This window comes from Ammodytes marinus, assembly GCF_949987685.1.
Source record: "Ammodytes marinus genome assembly, chromosome: 4".
Classification (NCBI taxonomy): domain Eukaryota; kingdom Metazoa; phylum Chordata; class Actinopteri; order Uranoscopiformes; family Ammodytidae; genus Ammodytes; species Ammodytes marinus.
Genome location: NC_137233.1, coordinates 6,294,792 through 6,321,447, shown reverse-complemented (window position 1 = coordinate 6,321,447; position 26,656 = coordinate 6,294,792). Strand labels below are relative to the sequence as shown.

The 26,656-nt window shown below is 39.7% G+C and overlaps 3 protein-coding genes across 3 annotated transcripts; 2 read left to right on the top strand and 1 right to left on the bottom strand.

The window, feature by feature from the left end:
- Window positions 1–3,699: 3,699 nt before the first annotated feature.
- Window positions 3,700–7,887, top strand: prxl2b (peroxiredoxin like 2B). Its single transcript, XM_080026227.1, has 7 exons — window positions 3,700–3,859; window positions 4,975–5,179; window positions 5,746–5,797; window positions 6,171–6,234; window positions 6,588–6,663; window positions 7,075–7,193; window positions 7,596–7,887. Exons 1-7 carry the CDS (start codon window positions 3,797–3,799, stop codon window positions 7,620–7,622), a joined length of 606 nt encoding a protein of 201 aa, XP_079882353.1. The 5' UTR covers window positions 3,700–3,796; the 3' UTR covers window positions 7,623–7,887.
- Window positions 7,888–20,929: 13,042 nt separating this feature from the next.
- Window positions 20,930–22,782, bottom strand: LOC307249490 (uncharacterized protein). The gene has a single exon (XM_080026222.1). The coding sequence runs from the start codon at window positions 22,325–22,327 to the stop codon at window positions 21,599–21,601; it is 729 nt and encodes a 242-aa protein (XP_079882348.1). The 5' UTR covers window positions 22,328–22,782; the 3' UTR covers window positions 20,930–21,598.
- Window positions 22,783–24,537: 1,755 nt separating this feature from the next.
- On the top strand, window positions 24,538–26,218 carry LOC307249477 (nuclear factor 7, brain-like). The gene has a single exon (XM_080026207.1). It carries the CDS (start codon window positions 24,651–24,653, stop codon window positions 26,061–26,063), a length of 1,413 nt encoding a protein of 470 aa, XP_079882333.1. The 5' UTR covers window positions 24,538–24,650; the 3' UTR covers window positions 26,064–26,218.
- Window positions 26,219–26,656: the final 438 nt, after the last annotated feature.

Here is a 26,656-nt window from a genome sequence, read left to right as displayed (position 1 = left end):
CTGGCTCCCCCCTATGAAGGAGAGCGACGGGGGCGCTCGGTTTGTGGACCTGTGCAGCCGTCTATCGAGGACAGACAGTCACTGACATAATTAAAAATAAATAAATACCGCAATGAATGAATTCATGGGCTATTAAATGCACATTTATGTATGACAACAGAAACATAAAATGCTATTATAAGTTATTTTCTCCGTGTAGATTTTTGTTTTATTTCAGTACATAATATTAATACTCGAAATCAAAAGTGCCATCATTGTAGATTAACATTGCCGATGGCAGGAATGACCTTCTTTAGTTTTATTAACCTTTGAATTAATACCAATGTTCCTCTCCCGTGTAGGTCATTTTGCCTAAATTATTTGTTTGCTTTTCTATGCATGTCTGCCTCATTATTCGAATTAGGGGCCTCACATTTTGTGTCATATTTGCAAAAAATTGGTTTATGGACATCAGATGGAAGGGATCTTAAATAAAATGTTATGTCCCTTTAATATTTTTTCAAAGCAACTTGTATCTGCTATTAATGACAAATAAATTAATTTAGTAATGTATTTCTTTTTGTAAAATATGTCAGTTGCTGTCCTCCATAACCACTACTAACCACTTCACTTCATTCAAATCACCATAAGGTTTTACCTTTTACCAATATTGTGGTTGAAATATAACTTGATTTTATTTGGACCTGGTGACAGTACATTCGCAGTGTGCCAATAACTAAAACAAGCGCACCCTTTTGGGAGCTACATGCGAAGGATTGCTGCTTTCCTCCAATGGAAAAGGGCGTTTCTGCCAACGAGAATTAGCGAGCTAATGTGATTGGACCAACGCGGAGAACTGGGCGGTACCATGTACGTTAGGTTGAACTCCTGAGTATGATTGACGTCAGGTTATCTGTTTTTCTCGCAAAAGGCGCCATTAATAAACATATTTATTGGAATATAGATATTTCCCCACGCTCTATATGTGATAAAGTGTTATAATTGAACAATGTAATGACGTCAGGGCTCATTTCTCGGTTTGAACACGGAGGTGTGTAGGGAGGAAGGCGCCCTGGGTATTTAAGTCTTGCCTCCGTGGCGATGGCCACTCCCTGGTGGCGCCCTGTGGGCTGGGAAACACGGAGAGAGACCCCATCACACTCACGCACTGGCTGTGTCCGCGCGGGGAGGAGAAAAATGGCTCTCATGTGGGAGGACTTGTATTGTAGGGATGGGAGAGGGGGCTGTCAGAGAAGCAGCACATGTGCCCATGTAAACAGGAGGACAGAGGGTGGAGTCCAGCCGGTCCCAGGCCCGCATCCACCATGGACCTATTGTAGAAGGCATCCACCCAGCCCTGACAGTGACACACTCTAATGTTACTTACTACAGTTAGTCATCAGTGATCATGTCTGTTTATCTTCTTCTTTTTATCCGGCCTACACACATAGACACACCCAATCAGCTCTGACAATGTTTCAGTAAACAGCATCTGGCTGCAATTGCACTGATTCCTTTATGTAGCCTATTTTTTGTAAATAGGCTACGCCTCAGCTATACAGTGCAGCTCAAACGTTTGTGAACCCTACAGAGGTATTCTGTTATATTCCTTAATAATAGCCTACTAAACTAAACTTATAAATGATCCAATTCTTAACATTGACTTTTCAAATAATGTATTCAAGTAGAAATAAATGATTTATTGTAGCCTAATTGTTTATTTAACAAAAGAGATCGATTTAAGTCAAATGTCATGGGTGCAAAAGCATTAGAACCCGTTCAGTTAATAGGATATTTCACCTCTTTTTGCTGCACTAAGCTCAACTAAGCGATTTCTGTAACGACTCATCAGTCCCTCACATTTGTTTTTCGGCGATGTTTGCCCACTCCCCCTTGCAGAATGAGTGAGGTTGGATGGGTGTCTTTCATGAACTGACTCCACTCACAGCATATCAATTGGATTCAGATCTGGCCTTTGACTGGAACAATCCAGAACATATCTTCTTCTTCCTTAATTGGTTGTTTTGCTGGAATGCTCCACATCATTATCATGGCACTTGGTCTATTTTCAGCCAAGCTTTAACTTCATGACTGATGGCTTGAGATTAATTTCCAGGATACTTAATTCATGATTCTCTGGACTACGTGGAGTTGTCCAGGTCCTGAGGAAGAAAAGCTGGCCCATATCTTAACGTTGCCACCACCATGCTTCGCTGTTGGGAGACGGTTCCTTTGGTGGTAGCCAGCCAGTGATGCATTTTTCGACAAAACATGGCAGTTTTCTGACCTGTATGGGTTCACTTTGGTGAGCCTATACTGACCTGATTTGATCTCTGTTTTATCTACTGTCGCCCAATTTCTTCCCAAAAGATTTCTCATTATACATTGGTCCATTTCATCACTCAGTTTGGCCCACCTGGTTGTGTTATTACCAGTTAGTAACAGTTAAATTTTTGGACTAATCTGTCCACAGAATAGACTTTCCAAAATACTTCAGGTTCCTCCAGGTGCTCTCTGGCAAAGTTGTTACAGACAGTTTTGTTCTTCTATGAGAACATGCAACAAAAGAGGCCTGCAAATCTCTAATGTTTGGGTTGGCTTTTACCTGAATTATCACTTTTCTTGAAGCTCTTGTGGATATTTTTGAAGGTAGTCCACTTCTAGGAAGGTTTTCAGTCACTTTTAGTGCTGGATGGATGGAGCTCAAACTTAAAAAAAAAATTCATTTATAGCTTTCCCCAGACAAATGAGCTCTCACAACTCTCTTCCTGAAATCCTCTGAGATGTCCTTTCCTCTTGGCATGTCTGACCTGTATGGGTTCACTTTGGCGAGCCTAAACTGACCTGGTTTTATCTCTGTTTTATCTACTGCCACCCAATTTCTTCCCAAAAGATCTCTCATCATTACATTGGTCCATTTCATCACTCAATATGGCCCAGCTGATTGTGTTTACCTGCTTGATTTCAGCAATGGAGCTCAGGGTTTACTTACTTTGCACATACAAAAGTTGGCAAATAATATGTTTTATTTTTTGTTTTTTGACTGTACGCAATTGATATCCTCAAGAAAAGTTGCAGAATTGATAGACACACACTTGTTATTTAATATAAACAATACTGGTATTGATGAAATTAATTAGTAATGGTTAAACTAAATAACACTCCATAAATACTTAAGAGGTTCACATAGTTTCAACCAACACTGTAGGCTATTTGCACACCATCACATATTGGTGTGTGTGTGTGTGTGTGTGTGTGTGTGTGTGTGTGTGTGTGTGTGTGTGTGTGTGTGTGTGTGTGTGTGTGTGTGTGTGTGTGTTACAGTGGTTGAGTGAAGTCACTGGTTGCGAAACAATGAAATATGTAAGCACTTAAACTCATTACCTTTGACCTCACCTGCATTATGAAAAACGAAATATATTTTCAAATACTCAGTTGCCTCTTTGAGTTTAACACATTAGAAAGTGTAAGGAAACAGTTTACCTAAATATTTATATACATAGGCTTTTATTGACTGTATTAAAATAAGTAAAAACTGTTTGATTGATTCGGCCTACTGATACAATACAATACAATATATTAATATGGAGACGCATGTGCTGAAAGTTGCCCCTACGAAGCCCCTCCTCTATTCTCCACACTCTGCCCTGTCATTGGCTGATTCTTCAGCCCCAATAGAATGTGATTGGACATCAGTGTTCGGTGGGCGTATCAGGATGCAGTTGTTTTGTAACTGTTTTGCCAGAGGTGTAACTCAAACATTAGAAATTGTAAAGATTCCTGAAAATTGTAAACCAGTTAACAGTCCGTGGAGAAAATGGCAACCGTTGACCTCGCCCGACTTGGAAAGAATACTTTGAAGAGCGCGGAAACTGGAGAGGTAAGCTATAAAACACGACGAATTTGTGTATAGTTGTGCAACTTTGAGCTTTTTTCTTCATCGGATACTATGTATTGCTATATTCAGTTGTTTGGTCTGTGTTTGAAGGTGCTCTCTATAGATATACGCCCAGCTGTTAGGTTGGCACGCTCCATGCTGAGAGTAACTGCATTTAAACTGCTATTACCTGACACCATACCTATAATTGCTGTCAAATGACGTCTCTAGGGTGACATAATGATGATATTGCACTGTTTGACTCCAATAATGTGCAACTTCACAAATAACATTAGCATTCTCTATCTACACGCATCTATGTTTGCCTGTGTACAAGATAAAATAGGCTTGGTTATTATTATTGTATAGGCCTACTGTAAGCCTACAATGGTCATTGCCATTGTACAGTCACCCCACCTTTACCATGACATTGGGAGTGCCAACTGAAGATTAGACATAAAAAAATAAATTGTAAAAACGCAGATGTTACAAGATAAATACTTTGGGCAAAATCAAGGACAGACGCTGTTATAAATGAATAAAGGTAAATAGCATATTGCAAATGTTGAATTTTGAGGTATTGCACATATACATATCTCATGTGGGTGTTGAGTGTCCCAATAGCCCATAGGAAGAATATATATAAATATTTGTTTACAGTCTGTTGGTCTCATACAAACAATTACATATGGACAGCAGACAGGCACACGTATGTCAGAGATAAGATACCACAATAGGGCTGGGCAAGGAGTATACAGTTCAAGTTTAAGAACAATGATAAAATACTAGATACATGAATAAGGTTCAAGACAAATGATACACAAGCAATAGAAACAAAGTTATTGCCGCCCCATGGTGTGCACGTACTACCATAGAGGCTCAGTCTACTGTATGTTGTAGTGGTCCCTGGTTCAAATCCGACCCGTGGACCTTTACTGCATGTCATCCCTCTCTCTATCCCCATTTCCACTCTGTATTCTCTGACTTGAACTGTCAAATAAATGTTTAAAAAACACCCAAAAAATACATTAAAAAAAAAGTTATTTTCCATAGATAATGTCATGGTTTAAACACCTGGTTTCAAAGCCTAGTTTCACTGAGTGTTTTCCTCTCTTCAGCTTGTGGAGCTCCAGTCTCTGTGGCAGGACCAGGCCGTGGTGCTTTTCTTCCTGCGCAGGTTTGGTTGCCAGGTCTGTCGGTGGATGGCGTCAGAAATCAGCAAACTAGAGCCGGACCTGAGGGCCAGCGGTGTGTCACTGGTGGGCGTCGGACCAGAAGAATTCGGGATCAAGGAGTTCAAGGAAGGAGGGTTCTTCAAAGGATGTAAGAAAGAAAGAAAGGCCTGGTTCACTTATCTTATTAAAACAATTGTCTTTTTGAATATTTGTGTTGCTACTGACAGTACAGACTAAAATTACAAAATGTGTGGCGTTTTTGACCTATGTAGAAAACCAATTCAAAATACACAACATGACAATATTCAACAAAAGAGACCATAGTTCTCCACCATTGTGAGGTGGTTCAATGAACACCTGAAAACAAACAAATCGATCCAGTGAAATACGATATGCACTATACTTCATATTATCAGCACTTAGCCACAATTTAAATGTGGACCCAATTCTGAGCCATCTAGAAAAAAAAAAGACTTTTTAAAGGAACGAAAAGATCACAATCCATTTGTTTGTGACAATGGTCATTTTGAAATAAGTAAACAGGAACTAAAACAACATTACTTTCTGTGTAGCTTCAAGGCTTCCTGCAATAACGTCCTTATCACTTCAAAATAGCCATTGGCACTATTGGAGCAACCAAACAGGAAAAGTACTTCTCAACACACATTCTTTTTGAAGAATTGTAAATAATCATTCATCAACTTTTTCTTCCAGCCATTTATGTTGACGAAAAGAAGAAGTGCTACAAGGAGTTGGGCTTCAAAAGGTGAGAAGAGAAAATCCATGTAACCCTTTCATGTTACACTTTGGTTTATATAAATGACCATATGCTTTTACCCTTGTTTGATTTGCTCTCAATTGTTAAAATGAGCTTAAGCGTAATGATATAATTATACTTATATATTACTTACACGATAAATTAATTCAGAGATTAGTCAAGTTAATCTGCTACTCTATCGATAGTCGATTAACTGTTTATTTCTTATACGGAAGTAAACTGGATTTCTTTAGGATTTGTAATGTTGTTTACATAAATCAACATGGTCAGGGCTATTCATGTTTGCTTTTCATTTAGTTTGACCGCTCATTACTAATCGTCTACTACTCTTACTACAACTAATTTGCTTTTCCACACTCAGGTACACAGCCTTAAGCGTTGTTCCTGCTGCTCTAGGGAAGAAAATCCGAGATATAGCTTCAAAGGTTGGTATCACTTTAAACATTTACCTTTTTATATTGCTTTATGGTTCACGTCTCCTATGGTTACAGCCAGTAGCCCGGGTAAAGTGTGCACAGACCAGATTGACAGATAAGATAGGTATAAATAAGCTTTTGCTTCAGCCTTAGTCACTATGTGTTATTGAATGAGTGTTACAATGTGACTTGTGTTTTAAAATTACTGTTTAATAATGACTATACACACACTACTACACACTATGTATGTTTTCATGACATTAGAGAAGATAGATTTATCATATTAGTCCAACTGAAACCAGACTTTTTAAAATGCATGTAACCATGGCGTCTGATGCCTGTCTGTCTCTCTTCTGTTTCAGGCCAAAGCCGACGGTATCGAGGGAAACTTCTCCGGGGATCTGCTCCAGAGCGGAGGAATGCTCATTGTGGCCAAAGGTACGGTCCATAGTTAAATATTAATAAGAGTCTGTCATGTTGTGGTTTATATTCATAAGGTGAGACACTACAGGTGAAAAGGTTAAACAGACACAAAAGACCTAATGAACCATGGAATGTGAGCGTGTTAAAAGACGAGTGGTGCTTTGCCCAGGTAGGTAAATAGCATAGATAGTATATAGTAAATAGTCACTAAAGTCATGTTTGCAGTTTTTCCACTAGAGGGCAATGTTGCATCATATTTTCGTAGTGCGGTTTGAAGTGCATATTGTTAGCTTTCTAAACCACTCGCCTTTTAATGTCATGTGTTCATAAAAGCAAATTCATAACAGTATTTGATTGCTGTTATGGCTTAAGTTGATACTCTTGCTCACTTGATTATTCTTCCTTCTTGTATTTTGCTGGTCAAAGGAGGAGAGAAAGTCCTTCTGCACTTCACCCAGGACACACCGGGAGACCACGTCCCTCTGGAAGACGTTTCCAAAGCTCTGGGGATCTCAGCTCAAGTTAAAGCAGGACAGAGGCCCGTGGTAAGACTTTCATATAAACAAAATCCTTGAATTTATATCCATCTAAATTTTCACTTACAGATGTCATCAAGAAACTTTGCCAATTGATTTCTTAAAAAAAATAAAAATTCTGTTTTAATTTTTTTTTCAAAAATGTTTAAATAAATATGCAAATTTGGCTATATCTAGGTAATTATACATATTTATTTATTTATTATTATTCTTTCGGACAATTCCACACAATACACAATAATCTCTTTCACATCATACATCTTACTTTGTGTTGGGATGTGAAGTGGACTGTCCAATTCACAGCCCGCTATATTAAAGTTTTTTTTTTAAATATATTATTATTACAAGGCCTGTCTGTGTTCAGTAAAATGGGAGCATATCCATTTCTAACGTTTGAACTTCCTGTTGCAGTGCAATGATGATGTTTGTACACGATGATGAACTGAGCCGCTCATCATTCCTTCCATGCCTTGAAATTCTGAAGCTCAACTGAAGATGTAAGAAGTGATGATGTCATCAGAAAAGCCTTCAAAAAGTGAATGTAAAACTGCCCATATTTATAAATGCTTGAAATTTCTTTGTGACATTTTTGTATTGTTTTTATCTACAGCGAGAGCAGTGACATTCCTTCATAATTCTTACCTTTTAATTGCCATTAACACTTAAGTTTTCTTTTAAAAATGTATGAATTTGCACTCACAGTTTACACAATGAATTATATTATGAATACTTGTGTATGTATTTAGTTATAATAAAGAATGAATTTCAATACTTTGCTTCAGTCACTTTTGTGAAGGTGAGGAGGTGTCTAACTCTAATGTGGACAAACTGGTATCCTGCCTGCAGTTATTTCTAACTTCAGTAGTTGGTTTGCTTCATTAAAATATTTGACTTTGAGCGATATTTGCCTTCACCGCAAGGTAGTTAATTAGGTTAAAGGAAAGCCCCACCTTTAAAACACATACACATTAAAATAACAGCAGTTGCTTTTTGTTGATATATCTCAATATATTCTGGTGTCATTTCAATAATATTGTTCCTTGCCAAATAATAAGCGTCCCCACCACTGTTAATTTCTACAACGCTATGAAGTCCGGAGATCGCCACTTAAATAAAGCATGTAGCCTATTCATTGTGATCACACAAACACACGGTAAACTAATCAGTAAAATGATTAAGAAGTCTGAAATGCACCTACGATTTTTGGTAAATCTATTTAATACCTAAAAATATGAATAATAATTAATTAAGGAATTTTTTATTTTCACCTGAAATTATTTCAGATCACTTGAACTGACAGGTGTGTTGTGGCTTAATTTTTTAGAAGGATAGTAGCCTCAATATGTAGCTTCAGTTGTGTAGAATTTATCTTTTAATTTAAACAAAACCGAGAAAGTTTTAAAAAAAAAACGGTGTGTTTTTTTTAAACGACTACATTCAGGTTTAAAGGTGCAGTGTGTAATATGACATCATCAAGAAAGTTCTATAAAGTTCTAGAATGCAACGCTCCCTGGGTAACCCCAAACCTTTAAAATAATAACAGAAGCTACAGTGGCCTTCAAGGACAAGAACAATTCTAAATTTTAAACAATGCACCTGATGACATTTCAAGATGGCGGCACTAGGCCTTGGTCCAAAATATGCAGAAATATGGACATATATGAGACCCTTTCTAAGGGAAAAAAAATAATTCAAAACATTTTTTTCAGCTATTATGCACTAAATTAAATGTACTTATGGATATTATAATTACTTTCTACAAAATCTGCTAGGAAATAAAACCCAAATTTCTACACACTGCAGGTTTAAAGGGACACTGTGTAATATGACATCATCAAGAAAGTTCTAGAAAGTTCTAGAATGCAACACTCCCTGGGTAACCCCACCCCTTTTGAATAATAACAGAAGCTACAGTGGCCTTCAAGGACAAGAACAATTCTAAATTTTAAACAATGCACCTGATGACATTCCAAAAACATGGATGCCTCCACAAGACTTGCCCTCTCAATGTACAAAATGTAATATTAATATTTGTAATTCTCCTCTCAGGAGGATAATCCAGATTATTGGCAGAGGTGATTTTACACCAATTAGGACATATTTATGAATGAGGATATTGATTTAAATTCATAAATTACTTAAAATGTTACACAGTGTCCCTTTAATGAAAGGATCTATTTATCGCATGAGGCATTAGGACGGTTGTTCCTCGAGGGCAGTTTTTCAATAATACTGACCGACCAGAAGGGGGCGTCAGAGCTTGTATATTTCCTGTCGTTTCTTCACTCTGACGCTGATCTAAAACCAGCAAATAACTGCACCACTGCTGCTCTCCTCTCTGCCGAAGTTCATCTTTAACTTGAAAATAAACGTACGGACATTTAAAAAACTCAGGAGTTTAACAATCTGACCCCGAAAAGTACAGTCAGAAAGCTAAAAGTCGAACTGATTCGTTGAATGTCATCATTTTATATTAAGGTATAATCAAATAATCTTATATTTTTATGTTTTCAGATCATTTCTGATTGAAACAGCTTTATATGAAGAATGTGAGGGGGAGATATAGTCTACATGAGTGAGGCTCAAACCAGGAACTAACACACCTGTGTGTGTGTGTGTGTGTGTGTGTGTGTGTGTGTGTGTGTGTGTGTGTGTGTGTGTGTGTGTGTGTGTGTGTGTGTGTGTGTGTGTGTGTGTGTGTGTAAGTGTGTGTGTCATTGGTTCTTCTGTCTCTGTGAGGACCAGTTTGAGTTTAAACCTCTGCAGACTGAAGACATTTTTGAAAAGTAAAAGTGACAAAGTTTTTCAAATTGAAGACAGTTAAAAAGTAATTTGTAGACTTTTTTGGGACAGTCTTTTAAAGTGAAGACATTTTGTCCTGGGCCGTTTCAGGACATGTCTTTTTTGAGGGGTAACATTTTATAAATAGGTTTAGGTTCAGTTTAGGGTTACTAGTGTTTGTCAATAAGTGCTGTCAAGGGACAGAAATAAAGACCTTTTTGTTTGTGTCAGCAAATTAGCTTCAGCGTATAGCAACAGTATGTGTGTGTGTGTGTGTGTGTGTGGGGTGGGGTGCATGTGTGTGCATGTGTGTGGGGGGGTGTGCATGTGTGTGTGTGTCTGGGGGGGGTGCATGTGTGTGTGTGTGGGGGGGGGGGGGGGAGGGGTGCATGTGTGTGTGTGTGTGTGTGTGTGGTGAGTGTGGCGTGTGTGTGTGTGTGTGTGTGTACTTATTTTTGTGAGGACCAATTTGAGTTTAAGACCTTAGATGAGAGGACTTTTTGTCCGGTCCTCACTTTACTTGGGGAATGATCTTCAAAAGGCTGTGTGAGGGTCTGGACTTAAAGGGACTTAAAGGTTCAGGTTAGAATTAGGTTTAGGTCAGGGCTGGGGTTAGGGTGGGGGTAAGGGTTAAGGGGCAAGGGAATGCATTGTGTAAATGAGTGTCCTCACAAGCATAGCCGTACAAATGCTGTGTTTGTGTTTGTATATGTGTCCTGACCAGGTGTTTCTTTATCAGCGTCTCTGTGAGTTTTTCCACATCGACACAAGGTCAAGTCCAAACGGTGGAAACATGTAAGTTATGGCTGGACACGCAGAGAAGAATGATCTCAAAACAAATGAAGTTACACAGTGTTTATCTAAAGTTCAGAGTTATTTACTTGAGCAGGAAGTTATCCCTGCTTCTGTTTAACCTTCCGTCTAGTTGAACAGTGACACATACAAGCATCTCCTCAGTTATCACCATTAAACATCCGTGTCAGAGGAAGAGCTCTTTGCAGAAGTTACAGCGTTTGATTTCATGTGAAGTCTTCACTCTCGGAAAATATCGCACATCATTACAAAAGCTCGTCACCCTCAAAGACAAAGAAAGCTGTGTACCTTTTAACACAAGGTATTTCCTGTACTTTACTTTGTACTTAACAAAACTTGTATTTTGTTCATTTCAAGGCTCCTCAACACGGGCTACAAGTTAAAATCGACACATTAAAATAATTTGACCTAAAACACAGTTTCCTGATACCGTACCTGAACAATTAGAGTGAACAGTGTACTATATACCATAACTTTGTATCGCTCGGGAACATGTATGTACACATTTATCTTGAGATCCAATAAACCCTAGTTCAACTGTGTAGATTGTACCTTAGAGCAAGGCCATAACCAACTTTTGGGGGGGACCAAAAATTAAAACTGCCTTTTCATGATTATATTCGTTAATGATTATGCGTGCCTGTCGTTGTAAAGCAATTGTTTTCTTTATTTATATTCTTATTTTTTATTTTTTATCAATATATTTAGGGAACATTTTGAGCGTATTTCAATATTTGAGGGGATCCCATCTGTCCCCTTCAATGTACTGTGTATCAAAAATACAGCCTTCCCTAAGGGGTTACAAATTGAGTTCTACTGTTCCCTTAATGCTAAAGACAGTGTAGGCCACTCAACCAACACTGAGCAGATATCCTGTGAGTGTATCCTGGGTCAAAACTATCTCTATCAAATCTCAGGGAAAGCAGGAACATTTAAACAGATATGGCAGCCTTTCCTGGGCTATATAGCAGCGCAAAGTAGAGTATACCATGTTAGTTGTTTATTTTATGTTGTCTCCTGTTTGTGTGTTCACTTTTTCAGTTGTGTTTGTGTTCCTTTTTTCTAAACGTTTTTTTTAAACTATCTTGATCAAGTCGAAGCCCAGAATGAGTTGCTTTGCTGTGTCACTTCTAATCAATAGACTAAATAACTAACTCCTCCCAAAATAACTATTTTCCGTTTCTGTGTTGTGAGCCGACGCCTGGAGATCTGCCCTTGAACCAGATACATGTTGAGACAGAACTCCCATTCTGCGTGTTTGCTCATTGGAGGCTGAATACAGGAAGACAGAAGAAATAAGACTTGTGTTGGTTTGAACTGTTAGAATGGAGAGGGCTGCAACCGACCAATCGGACGCGGCGGTTTCCTGTTTCACTTCCTTGTTTGTTCATGCAGAGCGCAGACATGTAGTACGTGTAAGACTAGTGGTGTTTGTGTTGAGAAGGCACAATTGAAACACTTTCATCACAGCTGGAAATGAGTGTTATACTGTAGCCCTGTGGCGCTGTAGTACTGTTACTACACACACACACACACGCACGCGCACACACACACACACACACGCACACACACACGCACACTAGTAAGCTGGAGTTACTGATAACCTTATAATATGCTTTTACATGCAAAAAGTCAATGAGATATGATGCAAATGTTGCCATATTTTATTATTTATCGTTGAGTGCATCCTTCACGGTGACAGCAGCTCTTCTGTGTACTATAGAAGAATGAAAGACTTCACTCACATTTCCTTTGCGATAGTAAAGATTATATTGCCCATAGTCTCTTTTTAAAGGTGGAGTCAGCGATTCTGGAGAATGCCTGTTGTCAAAATCACTTTTTGTTAAATTCTCTCATCTCCTCGCTGACTTGTTGATAGTACTATTATTCTATATTTTTTGTCATCTTATTAGTAGTAGAACAAAAAGATTAAGAATTTCAATATACAGTGCAACTGCCGGTTTTACTGTACATATTGTCACAGCCTGGTTCAAGGTAATGACAAAGAGGAGACCACATGTGACTTTTATCTTATCACTTAATGTATGATTTATTTAACAATAGCTGAATAAAGTACAGTAATGCATGTAAATTACATGTGTCGGTAATGTGTGCTGTGAGTGGAGTGAAGGGTGTGGTGTGTGTGTTTGTTTGTGCATGTGTGTGTTTGTGCAAAAGAAAGCTAACCCGAGACCTTTAAAAAACGTACATCAAGAGAGAGACACAGAGAGAGAGAGAGAGAGAGAGAGAGAGAGAGAGATGGAAAGGGAGAAAGTGACTAACTATTACAGCTTATAGCTAGGAGCATGGGTGTTGGACATTCCGCTACACAATAATCAGGAAGTACCAGATAAATACCTTGAATAACTTCATTTTCATGCTGCTTGACACTGCTGTCTGCAGACACAAGAAACTCAGAGTAACTATTTTATCAATGTTCATTTGTTATGATGTAATATAGGCTTATACCTGACCAGTTTATAGTATATGTAGTCACATGACTTGCAATTAAGTCAAATTCATGAATGTGGTGTTTTTCAGAATCACAGAATCCAAAACAAATATTTGCAACTAAACTTTGACTTTAGCTCCAGCGACTCGTGATTTCACTTGGGCTTTAATCTTCTGATGTGGAACAACTGGAGATCCTCCAGAAGAATTATGAAACAGCTGATCTCCTCTGTTCATATCAACACAAATCTTACTCTGTACTAAGTCTCTGTCCATTGGCCTGGTCTCTCAATCCAAGCAAAGCACACACAGCCAGTGGAATCTGTGTGTGTACGTGTGTGTGTGTGTGTGTGTGTGTGTGTGTGAGTGTGTGTGTACGTGTGTACCTTGAGGGAATTGGCAGTGCTGTGAAACATTCATCACACTGCTGAGAGGATTTCAACTCCCTTGCTCTGTCTTGTTGAATTTGCGGTTGATTTGTGTGTGTGTGTGTGTGTGTGTGTGTGTGTGTGTGTGTGTGTGTGTGTGTGTGTGTGTGTGTGTGTGTGTGTGTTTGTACAGTAGAAAGCTGTCGGGTCAGTGGAGCAGCAATCTCAAAGAAGATTGTGATTATGAATTAATTAGTACATTCGTCATACAACTAAAGACTTGAGATATTCAAGCTCCGAGAAGCTTTTTTGTCCCATATTTACTTGATATGTGTATCGGTTGTTGTGATTTAAACCTTTATATATAAATTAATCTGTAACATTCAAGCCATTGCCAAACGAGTCGACACAAAGTTGATTTAGACTATCAGCTCCACAAAACTCTCTCTGTATTTCTCAGTATGGGAGCATTTAAAAACTGGTGTCGCCCCCCGACACTGGCGCACAAGCTCAAGAAGTGAAGTTGTTGATTCTACTGCTAAAAAAACCTGGACTTATAGGAGAATTGAGGAAGACATAGTGTATAGATATGCCGTGTAATTACTAAGAATTCCTTATGGGGGCAACAGGAGTAATGTATTTATATGTGACTATTTCAGATTAATAATGGCGCTAATATGACGCTGGTGAAGCAAGTTTCTGGGGAAATCGGACCCAATCAAAGGCATTAAAAATAACTATAAAAATAGCGTTGTTTTCGCTTATGGTCTCATTTGCTGTTACAGGTCATTTATGATAATCATAGGATTTTTTTTGACTGTTTCATTAACATTTAAAAGCGCCTCATAGTCTCTTTAAGTGTTTTGGTAAAAGTTGTTTCATTACCTTCACAGCTTAGCTCAGTGTGTGGCATTACATTCACATTAAATACTAAATCACATCAAAGTAGAATCATTGACACTGGAGCATCTCATTACAAACTCAGAGCCAAAGTTTATTAGAAGACAAAGTTCAGAGTTTGAGCCTCACTGCTGGTTTGTCATGCTGCTAAGCTCAGCTGTCAATCAATGTGTTTTTCTGTCTCCTGATTGGCTGGCTTGTGTATTCAACAGAGAGGTCCCGCCTCCGGAGCGGACAGCTGTACTTTTCCACTCCAAACTCAGATACGACCAACTCTATCCTCCTCCTCCTACTGCGCCCCCTTTCCATCACTCGTCTATTCATAACATTCACACACACACACACACACACACACACACACACACACACACACACACACACACACACACACACACACACACACACACACACACACACACACACCACACACACACACACAGGCATAAGAGGTTCCTTCCCAAGTTGTTTTGATTGTATTCAGAACCACAAGAGATTACCGTCTGATTGGTTAAGAGTTTTGGTTGAAAAACACAACCCGACATGCTCTCATTTCACTGTTTTCACCTCATGTGTTCTGAGACAAGAAAATAAATCCGTCATTTGCTTTAGTATCGTGTTTCTGGATACCTTTCCTGGCCTGTGACTTACGAGGTATATAAAACACTTTTAAAAGATTATTATTTTTACCACGAGTCACGAGTGAAGCAGCTTTGATTCTGCAGATAAGGAGCAATGCATGCAATTTTCAAAGGGGTTACAGTCAGCAATGGTGGTTTTCACAAGTCCACAACTCACCTATAGTTTCCTAGTTTTTCCTAACACACAAAAAGACCTCCAAATTACATCTAGTGGAGAGATTCTAGATGCTACAGTGGCCTTCAAGGACAAGAAGCTAGTTACAAAAGATGGCATCATCCACCACCGCCTCAAGTCTTTCCACAATATCAAGTGATGAGGTGAAGATGTATTTAGTTATTTATTCTATAGTACTTCTTCTTCGTCTTCCAACAAGTGCCAGTGTGCCACTCATTATAAAAATGTGGAAAACCGGTGCAACATGGCTGCCTCCGTGGAGATATAAAATGCTCATTCCAAGGTAATAAAAGAGACAATAACTAAGTGATTATACACTAATTAAAAACATACTCATGAATATTATATTCCATTTCTACCAAGTCTGTTTTCCAAAATGCCAAATTCACACACTGCACCTTTAAGTCTAATCTGGTTTTATGCAGTCCTGTGGTATTTATGCCTGTTATATGGATCCAAGTGGACTTTCCATCGGCTCTTTACAAGTCATTTATTTATTTTGGCATTTTGCTTGTATTTAACAGCTGATTAGAGACAAGAAGAGAGAGAGAGAGAGAGAGAGAGAGAGAGAGAGAGGGAGAGAGAGAGACAGAGAGGGAGAGAGAGAGGGGGGGAGAAGGAGAGAGGTTGAGAGACAAAGAGAGAGTCCTGATGTCATGTCCGAGCTAACCTAACCCATGTCATTCATATTTTCCCTCTGACAAACTTTAGGTGTGTCTCTGTCCTACAGTCATCACGGACATGTCTGAACTAACAGCGGCCTCCTCGACTCTTTGCTTGCCTCTTTACGACTATAACTTTACTTTACCCAGGGGAAACTTTGGACTTATGGGAATTGGTGCTTATCAAAAGCCAGCTAAAAACAGAAATCTTGAATAAAAATGATCAAATTAAAAGTTACTATTACTAGTGATAAAGAAATATATATATTTCTTGAAACATACTGGTGAGTAAAGTTATGTTCCAGTTCTGGAGTTTGAGTTATTTGAATGATTACAAGCGTAAGTTAAATACAAACAACTGGGACATTTTGTTCGGCTACACTGGCTGTTAATGATAGTGTATCATTCCCCACACAATACGTACTTTATGTCAATTCTCCATTTGAAAGATTTGGTAATCGTCAGTTTTTTCTATAACTATTCTACAGTCAGTATGTGTTCTAAAATATATATTTTTGTGTGCTGTATTCCGTATTAGTGTTCAAGACCAAACCACTTAAAGGTGCTGTAAGCGGAATGGTTCTTTTAGCTAACTTCCTGTCAGTTACTGCAGTTAGCAGTCCCCTCGCTCGTCCCTACGTCACCACATTAATGCACTGCGGTCTTTAAGCAGCGAGTTATCTAGCATCATCTCAGATCCATAAGTGTGATAAAACATGAAAAAAAAACATCAAAACAGACATTGGGAAGGATTTTTACCTGCTCCGCCATTGTAGGCGCATAAACATTCACCCATCTGTTGCTCTGGCGTGCACCGGCAGTGAGACCATGAGTGAGACGGGTGTCGGTTTGTAGCGTTCTCTCTTGTGATTGGATAAAAATTTCGGGATCCTCAAATAAGTTTATTTGCCGATTACATGAAGAGCAGCTGACTGAGAGATTGGCTTTATGAAACGCGCACATTATGTAAGTGATCACTGTATGAATAAAGAGCGATTTTACACTTATATTAACATAAATAAACCGCTTAGTTCACCTTTAAGCCAAGACCAGAGAGGATCGAGGCAGCGACTCGCACACCAAAGATTATAAATGCCTTTTTCTGCTAAACTGTTTACTTGATCATGACAGAGTCAGTAGCACAGTTAAGCCCACACACACCGAGATACGCACAGACAGACAGACAGACAGACAGACAGACAGACACACACACACACACACACACACACACACAATAGTATCTCAGGATTACAAAAGGCAGTTAATCATTAACATCTAAACTAAGGGAAAACATTTTCAACAACTAGTAAAGGGCAGACAAAACCAAACAACTGGAAAGCTTCTTGGAAAAAGTGAAAAACTAAGATGGTGGTGATTTTTGGTAGGGAGGGCATAAACGAATCCAGACAAATAAACGTTTGACTCTAATTCTAGTTAGACTGTGCCAGCTTTAATAAAGGAATATTACCTTTTCTAAAACGAGTGACTTGGATTTTTTTCTCAATGCTAAATAGGGCATCAGGGTGTGTGTGTGTGTGTGTGTGTGTGTGTGTGTGTGTGTGTGTGTGTTGGTGATCTTTCTAACCGTTGCTCATGCTTCTCTGTCTGTACTTGTATTGTTGTATTTGTGGCTGGCCCTTCACCAACAATTCACACTCGTTCACATGATTACTTTTTCATATCTTTGTGAGGACCAATTTAAGTTTTTGTGAAGACATTTATGAAAAGAGACAATAATTTTGCATGAGGAAAAGTTTAAGCATTTTTTCGACTTCAAGACTTGGATTTAGTGTTGAGGTTAGAATTAAGTTTGTATAGAATAAAGTTTTTGGGGTAAGGAAATGTCAGAAATGGTCCTCTACACGTGTATTTGTTTGGCAGCATTAGCAGAGAAAGTGTTTACGGGGGTACTGATCTACTCTGTAATCTGCTACACACACTTCCTTACTGCCAGTTTCTCTGCATGAGCGTGTGTGTGTGTGCTTGCATGCCTGTGTGTGTGTGTTTGTGTGTGCTTGCATGCCTGTGTGTGTGTGTGTGTGTGTGCGCGTGTTTGTGTCAGTATGTGTGTGTGAGCGTGTGTCAGCTCACGTTCTCTTCCTGTTTTGGTAGTGTCCGCTGACCAATCAGAGCCAGCATTTCGCAACACAACTCGGCTATCAAGTTAAATCTGCCGCTGACACTGATGACAACAGCAAAAAGTAGATACAGTAAAAAACAATAGAGAAGTCACAGCTGTGACCGGCCGCAGTGCCCCTGAGCAAGGCACCAGAACACACTGTATGATAAGATTACAAACCGTTCAAACACAGCGGGTCAGTGTGTCTCTGTGACTCTTGGTTAACACAACCTCAGCGTGGGTTACAGGCTGAGCCAGCTGATCCACAGGTCAAGGGTCATATGAGGTAACTTCAGAGCACACATGTAAACTGTCAGGCAGGTTTTTGTTTAAGGACTTTTAGGAATTTAAAGTGCATAATCCTTAACGAGTTAGTGATCTGATCTGATCATAGTCGGAGCAATTCCCTGTGTTTCTGGAAAACTGTTAAGAAAAGTGCATTATTTATTATGAACATATTGAAAAACTGCAGCAAAATTTTGAATAATGTCAAACGATTAGATTGTTGTATAGGCTCTGTCTTGTAGTGCCTACAAGACCGTGTTTATAATGTACACTGAGGGGGACAGAACCCCACACTATGCAAATATTCTCAAATTATATTATATTATAGATAATTATATAAAGAAATATTTGCGACCGTAAAATAATTTTAAAATAATTTAAAAGGGTCTGGCTCTGGTATAGGTGCCTTATAGTAGGCCTACATTCTACTACACTTTAAAAAGTAAGAATTATTGTAGGCTACACTGTGAATCCTACATGTCAATGTAGAACTAAAACCTGCTTAACTGTAATTGATATCATTATATTATTATTATAAGAGGCTATTGACATTGTTAGGGTGGAGCTGGACTCTCTCACAGCCTTGTCACAGAGGAGAATGTTGTCTAATTACACGTCATCTTGACAGTGTCTCCCACCCACATGAGGAGAACATTTAGTGCAAGACCTGTATACTATCTATGTGCAAGAATCACATTATAGATACTCCATAGGAATCATTTCTGCCTGTGGCCATCAAGCTCTTCAACTTAGTGCCAGACACTTTGAGTCAATAAACAAACAGTCTTATGATAAGATAAAATATACTTTAGAGAGATAGAGAAATTTGACTTGGGCTCCATACTACTGTCTGCATCACAAAAACACACTTGTTGCAGTGCACACACACACACACACACACACACACACACACACACACACACACACACACACACACACACACTTAACATAGGCTTATGCACTCATGCATTAAAGTGCTAAAATTCACAAGGTATAAAAAAATTATTTATTATTAAAACGTTATAAAATCACAGGTATCATTAAGTCTTGTTTTAATTACAAACTGGTAGTAAAGAAAGGCCAAACTGCTTCTCTTCTAGGGAAGCAGCCAAATAGACAGAGAGACAGCTGAAGCTTAATGCACCACTTTTTTTTTATCATGCTCTGTAATAATTAGCAGATTATGTTAATAGCATATTGGTAACACAGTAATAAAGGTAGTTATCCCTCATTATGACGTGGTGAAACTATAGCTAAATCCAGTCATCATGGAGTATAGAACATGGTTAAGAACCAGTTAAACTTGTCCTGTTAAAGGTTAACTCGCCTATAGCTTAGCAGAGCAGCAGTAGGCCTATAATGCCACCTCAGCCTTAAAGAGGAAGTCATGTGATTTGGTTCAGCTAACTCGCTAAACGACATATGCAAATGTATTCAAGTTTTTAAAGAATTGAATTACATTTTATGGCTTTTAATAGTCAACATAAAGTTTATTTTTTCTTTCGAAAATGTAGGCCCAGTCCGTAGATTCTGCATTTTGCCCTTCACATTACCTTAAATACACACTATGCAACATTTTAATGAAAAAGTAAATTAACACCAGTGAGACAGAAGTGATGATTGAGTCTGACTACTTTTGTGTGACAGTTGTTTTTTTAATAAAACATGTGCATAGTCAACCTTTAGTCTAAATGCAGATTATAGTATCTGCATTGTGTACAGTGTTATCCCACTGACTTTCCTATGTGGTAAAATAATCTAAAAACGGCATGAAATGAAAGCATTATAGACTATAATACAGTTTAATGGAATCATGGATCAGACTAAAGTGAAATTTGCAACCTGTCTGTTCCTCGCAATGTGACCCGTATACCATTATTAGTTTATGACACACAAATACAAAGAGGCTTATGGCTGCCTGCCCGGCCTACGTGGTTGTGACCAGCCCACTTCTCTTTATGTAACCCACTTCATGCGCTCGGTATGCAGGGACTCAGTGTTGCACCCTCCCTTCCTGCTTAAATGCCAGTGTGTACAATATGTCCCATCAAATATATAACGTGTTTCTGACAAGTAAATGTTGATAAAATTTTGGGTTACTGTTAATATATATGAATATGTAGGCCTATGGATGCTTAAATGGCCTGCAACAACACTATTTATACCGATAAGAGATCAACATAAATGCAATACTATGGAGTCGAAAAATCTGGTTCTTCTTGAATCTATAGCCTCTAAGTAAATGTGGACAAGATAAGGGCTAACTAGCCCCAGGGTGTGAGACACCAAGAATGCATAGGAGTTTTAAAAGAATTTTAAAAAGGGCACAAGAGTGTTCAAATGCTTATTTTTGCATGTTTTATTCTTTATTTATTTTTTCTATACTGCTCATGACTTGCCAGTGAGCAACACCAAGGATATATTTCTAAGATGGTTTAATTCTGGCATTCATCATTACTGAATAGCCCTCATGACACAATGACCCTGCTCATAACGCTCATGAAAAAAAACTCACTCACAATAATTTTTATCCACAAAGAAAATCAACCAAGCCCAAGTTACACCATTTAGATATTTATTTATTTATGTTTTTTTTTCTTTTCATTTTATTCTGTACAGTTAAGACAGTCTGCATCAGCCAATCGTCCGCAAGCTAAACCAGCCAGCTCGACGCTCATTGGCTGTGTGGGCTCACTCCCACCACCCAGCCCTTCTCCCTTTGTGTGTGCAACAATAACAGAAAGGCAGCACTTTACAGCAACCAGACACACTGTACATCGTCAAACATGAACTGAAAACAAAAAAAAATAAAAAAATCTTGATAATGTCATTTAATCTTGCATTTAGTTTCAGCTTCATTTGTAAACCTAGAAAAATACCAACGGGGTGAGATGATTACACTTTTTCTCAGTACAGTTCTTGTTTCTAAACTTCAGTGCCAGTATCTTGAAAATTACAAATAAGGCAAATCATCGCTCGAGTATTAAAAAAAATACTTGATTTAAAAACATATTTTTTAAGATCTTTAAAATGGTGAATTCATCTCACCCTGTGTGCAAATTCTTAAGATTTTAAGGCTAAATGACTCGATAAGATGGGAGATTTTTCTCTCTCCTTGAACAGTATAAGCACAAACCTGGCCCCATTCAGTTTGAGGTTTGAGTTGCACAGTGCACTGCTGCCGAGAAACAAAATGGCTCCCTGAAAGTCCCCCCCCCCCCTTCAGGGCGTCAGGATGTCACAGAACTCGACAAAGTCCCTCTGCATGAAATTTTGGCTCTTAATCAAATCGTCTTCGGATGGGAAATACTGCATGCTGTCCTCCTGCGGACGCACACACACACTGTCCTGGTGCAGTACCACCATCTGCCCTGGTGGCGGTGTTGTTGTCTCGTCTCCTCCTCTGTGTGGGTTGGGACTGTCCAGGAGGGCTCCTCTGGCGTTCTCCAGCACGCCCAGGTACGAGTCCATGTCTGTCAGCTCCACGTCGCTGTCTGAACTGCTGCCACTGTCGCTGCCCACAGAGTCAGAACGCATGTGCAGCATCTGGTACTTCTCGTGCATTAGAAACTGGTTGGTGTTCTTCGGAGCCCGCATCCCCCTCGCTCTGTTCCCCTTGACGTTGACGGGCCGTAGTGACATGGCCGACCTCTGGAGGTGTCTGGGAGGATGATAGAATGGGTGATGACGTTGAGGGTGCTGTTGGTTGTGGTGGCTAGAGCGCCCTCTCATCGGCCCCCCTCCCCCTCCCCCTCCTGCGACTCCCCTCCGGCCCTGCAGACGCCCCCTGCAGCTCTTGGACCAGCCGTGCTTCCTTCCACTGTTTTTGGACAGGTCCCTCTGCGGAGCCCCCTTGCCATTATCCTGGGTCTGCTCCTGATGACAGCTCTCCCGTTTGCACATCATCTCCGAAAGCATTCTTCTCCTTCTTCTTGTCTTTCTGTCTTGCATTCGCCCTCCTGTTCCTTCACTGCTTTCTGTCTGCTTCACATCCTTGTCCACTGCCCAGTGGCAACAACAAAGGAGAGAGAGGCTGGGTTGATGTTGTGTTTTTTCAAGGTTTAGATCACTAAATGACCCAGCTCCCGTGTCTACCTTTTCACTATTCTAAAGCTTTTTTTCTTGACCTCTGGCTTTGGCTGGTGCATTGCCTGCTCTTCCTCCCCACGCAGCAGCAGCTTGCCTGCTTCGACTGGCTCCCCAAACACAGTCACGCCCCTCCTCTGTCTGTCCTCTATTAATCTATCTTTTCTTCAAAGTCAAAATCAGTTTCTTTCAGCTCTGATGAGTGAACTGAAGAAGTGAGTTTGCTAAAGGGGGTTATAAGCGTCTTGTTGCTGATTTTTAAAAGATCTTATTTCTCAGTTGTTCTCAGGCTGTAGTATGTGGTAGCTCACTCAACTCTGTCAAGCTCTGACTGTGGCTCTGCCTTCTTTTCAGAGCCTGGATAAAGAGATGGAAGGATCCATTCATAGGCTTTAGCAGAGGGAGGGGTGGTCAGGGTGAGTGGATTAGTCCCATATATAGTATCTACAAGCCACAGATTAGTCCACAGTCTATTAATTACAATGTAATATGACAGATTTCTAAAAGATATCACTTTTCTACGTGTATATAAGATATCATATCATACATGTTGGCCTGTAGGTGCCTCTGGTTGTTTATATGTGGTTGTGATAAGCAGAAAGACGCTCCCCGCAGCGAGATGGTTCAGTCCGCTTCGGTTTTAGCAGCTGAAATCTGATCTATAGCCGCTGCTGTTACTGCCCCCCCCCCCTGGCAACACACACACACACACACACACACACACACACACACACACACACACACACACACACACACACACACACACACACACACACACACACACACACACACACACACACACACACACACACACACACACACACACACACACACACAGAGCAACAACAACCATCAGCACTGGGTCAGGAGGACTGTGGTGGATATTACTGTGGAAGCAGTGACAGTTGTGGGGTATTGTGTCATGCCCACATGGACTTCCAAGACAACAAAAATACCGTTGCAGTAGTGATTCATTGGTCAGAGAAGATCACAGTTTACTCTATACCACATCAAATTGCAAACAAAGAACATGGTCTTTTAGTCCAAACAGAAAATATCCCCTTCCTACAACACAACTCAGGTTTTGAGTCATGAAACCAAAATGGCTATACGGTCCACACTGAAAATATGTAAACAAGTATTGGATGAATTATGAGGAAATATTGTAACGGTCCTTTGACAATTCTCCTGACCTTTGGTGATCCTCTGACTTCTCATCTGTTGCCACCATGAGTTTGACATTTGGGATTCTAGTGAAATGTCTCGACGACTGTTGAATAGATTGGCATGAAATTCAGGTCAAACATTCACGTTGACTCTCAGCAGGAATTGTAATAGTTTTGCGATTCCTTGAGTTTGCACCTAGCGCCATCCACTGGTCAAAATACCTATTGGATATTTTGGCTCATGACCAAAATGGCTGAGCTGTAGCTTGTGTTTGATGCTAATTAGCAAATTGTTGGCATGCTGCTGTCACAATAAACTTAGATGGAGAACTGCTTCCTGCAGCTACTATCAACACAACTTTCCCTGTTAGTACATGTATGTTCAGTTCAAACACATTCAGATCGTTGCAGGACACAACAAATCTATACATGTGCAGCTGTGAGGTATATTACACAATACACACTGGGGCAGAGGGAGGGGGGGGGTCACTGTTTACTGTATGTGTTCACAATGGATGGAAGGATGGATTGATGAATGTCAAAAAGGTGCCAGGCAACCCTAAAGCCCTGATCCTGGAATCGCCCCTGATTCAAACTAATGCACTGTGAGATAAACTCACATGTCGGGACCCTTAATGTCAAAAAGACATTTAAGAGAAGGAATGATAGAAAGAGAAAATTTACCACTAAGTAAAACAAATACACTCAGGTTCAAATACTTTATATAAAAGTGAAATGTATAAATTGTATCCTAAATTTTTACATTTATTTTAGATTTAGGACACCACCATCTGCTGGTGACAACATGACATAGCAGCACTTTGAGGCATTACTAATTTACCAAGTGACAGCGGTGAATGAAAATGAAAGTAGATTTTTGATCATTGCTTGGGCGCCATTACAGGGAATGACGTCTCTGCTGGAAAACACACATTTGGACAATATAAAGAAGAAAGGGAAAGGCACTGTAATTTGGTGAGTTACAGTCCTGCTATTGAAGATAAAGTTGAATTTGATGTCAAATGGCTGAGAAAAACACTCTTTTGGAAAGTTACCTGAACTGCCATGTGTGTTCAGAGACTTTCAGAGAGCCTGTTTCTCTCAGCTGCAACCACAGCTTCTGTTCAAGCTGCCTGAAAAAATTCTGGGAAATAGCTGAAAACAAAAACTGTCCTATATGTAAAAGAAAATCCTCAAAGGACATTACTATTGTAAACTTTACACTAAAGGATCTGGCTGACTCTTATGCTGGAAGACAGAAATCTGGATCACCTGAGAGTGAAAAAGGAGAGAAGACGGTGGAGGTGGTGTGCAGTAAACATCAAGAAGACCCCAAACTGTTCTGTGAGGACGAGCAGAGAGCTATTTGTCCTGTCTGTGAGTTTTCTCTCCACCAGAGTCACAAGGTGGTTCCTATAGAACAAGCAATCAGCGGCCTGAAGGATCAGCTGAAATCTGACCTGAAGTCTCTACAGGACAAGAGGGGCAAATACAAACAAGTGAAAGAAACATACAATGAAGTTGTTCAACACTCCAAGAAGCAGGTGTTGTCCACAGAGAGGCAAATCAGAGCAGAGTTCAAAAAGCTCCAGCAGTTCCTGAAAGAGGAAGAGGAGTCCAGACTGGCAGCTCTGAGAGAGGAAGAGGAGCAGAAGGGCAAGACTGTCCTTAAAGAGATGAAGATGATTGAGGAGCAGATGTCCTCTCTGTCAGACAGTATCTCTGCTGTTGAAGAAGAGCTGCAGAAACACAACGTGCCATTCCTCAGCAGTTATAAAGCCACTCAGACCAGAGCCAGAGGCCAGAGCTCAGTGGCAGATCCACAGCTGGTCTCTGGAGCTCTGATAGATGTGGCCAAACACCTGGGCAACCTGTCCTTCAGAGTCTGGGAGAAGATGAAGGAGAAGGTCCACTTCAGTCCGGTCATTCTGGACCCAAACACTGCAAACCGCTGGCTCTATCTGTCTGATGATCTGACCAGTGTGAGACACGGAGACCCAAATCAGCAGCTTCCTGACAATCCAGAGAGATTCACTAAGTATGTCAATGTCCTCGGCTCTGAGGGCTTCAGCTCAGGGGAACACAGCTGGGAGGTGGAGGTGGGAGACCATCCTCACTGGACTATAGGTTTGGCTAAAGAGTCAGTTGACAGGAAGGGAGAGGCATGTGCCTCACCAAAATATGGGAAGTGGTGTTTATTGCATCGCAGTGGAAAATACACTGATGGAGTTAAAAAGACCATCACAGTGAAGAAGAGTCTCAAGAGGTTCAAAGTCCAGCTGGACTATGACAGGGGGGAGTTGTCCTTCTACAACCCCAAAGACCTGACTCACATCTTCACTTACAGAGAAACTTTCACTGAGACACTCTTCCCATATTTCAATATTGGAGACACTGGTGATGTAAAAATCTGTCAAGCTTATTTTTCTAAATAATGTTCAGGGACTGTCCTAACTTTTACCTTCACCATTTTTGAACAATGGTCATTTGAGGTTTAATGTGCTTGTTATTGATTGATTCTTTAACTTCTATTATCATTTGACATCAGTTTTAGATTTCTAATGAGTTAGTATCATGTTTTAATTTCATTTTTTTTCCGCAATCAGAATCTCAGTGGGAGGCTAATGTGTATCAGAACACATTCTGGCGCTGATTGATTGTTATTTTTGGAGTTGTTGTCAAGGGTCTTAGATACAGTATATATTTTTTAGACTTTAATGTCTGAAATGAATTATGCATTATGTTTTCATCTCCATTTATTGTTTTCATTCAACTCACTGTACAAACATGTAGAAACAAATCCTTGTTTTAAAATGAAATCTACCTTTGAAAGATATTTAGCAATGACTGATTTAGTTAAGTTTATTTCAGCCAATATATGTAAACGGTGGTAACTCCTTCTTTTGCTATTCTAATTACTTTTTCATGGACTTCAACGGAATTTCTCTTTATGTCCTCCTTGGCATGAAATTCAGGTCAGATATTCGGCCCTTCAGCAGGAATTGTGCAATTGTTTACAACAAGCGCC

What these genes read in the sequence shown, in the direction of transcription:
- prxl2b (XM_080026227.1), top strand. Translation starts at nt 3,797, where the DNA reads ATGGCAACCGTTGACCTCGCCCGACTTGGAAAGAATACTTTGAAGAGC. An exon ending in TCCGAGATATAGCTTCAAAG is followed by an intron (nt 6,235 to 6,587) that starts GTTGGTATCACT and finishes CTTCTGTTTCAG; the next exon opens with GCCAAAGCCGACGGTATCGA. An exon ending in AATGCTCATTGTGGCCAAAG is followed by an intron (nt 6,664 to 7,074) that starts GTACGGTCCATA and finishes TGCTGGTCAAAG; the next exon opens with GAGGAGAGAAAGTCCTTCTG.
- LOC307249490 (XM_080026222.1), bottom strand. Translation starts at nt 22,327, where the DNA reads ATGCAAGACAGAAAGACAAGAAGAAGGAGAAGAATGCTTTCGGAGATG.
- LOC307249477 (XM_080026207.1), top strand. Translation starts at nt 24,651, where the DNA reads ATGGCTGAGAAAAACACTCTTTTGGAAAGTTACCTGAACTGCCATGTG.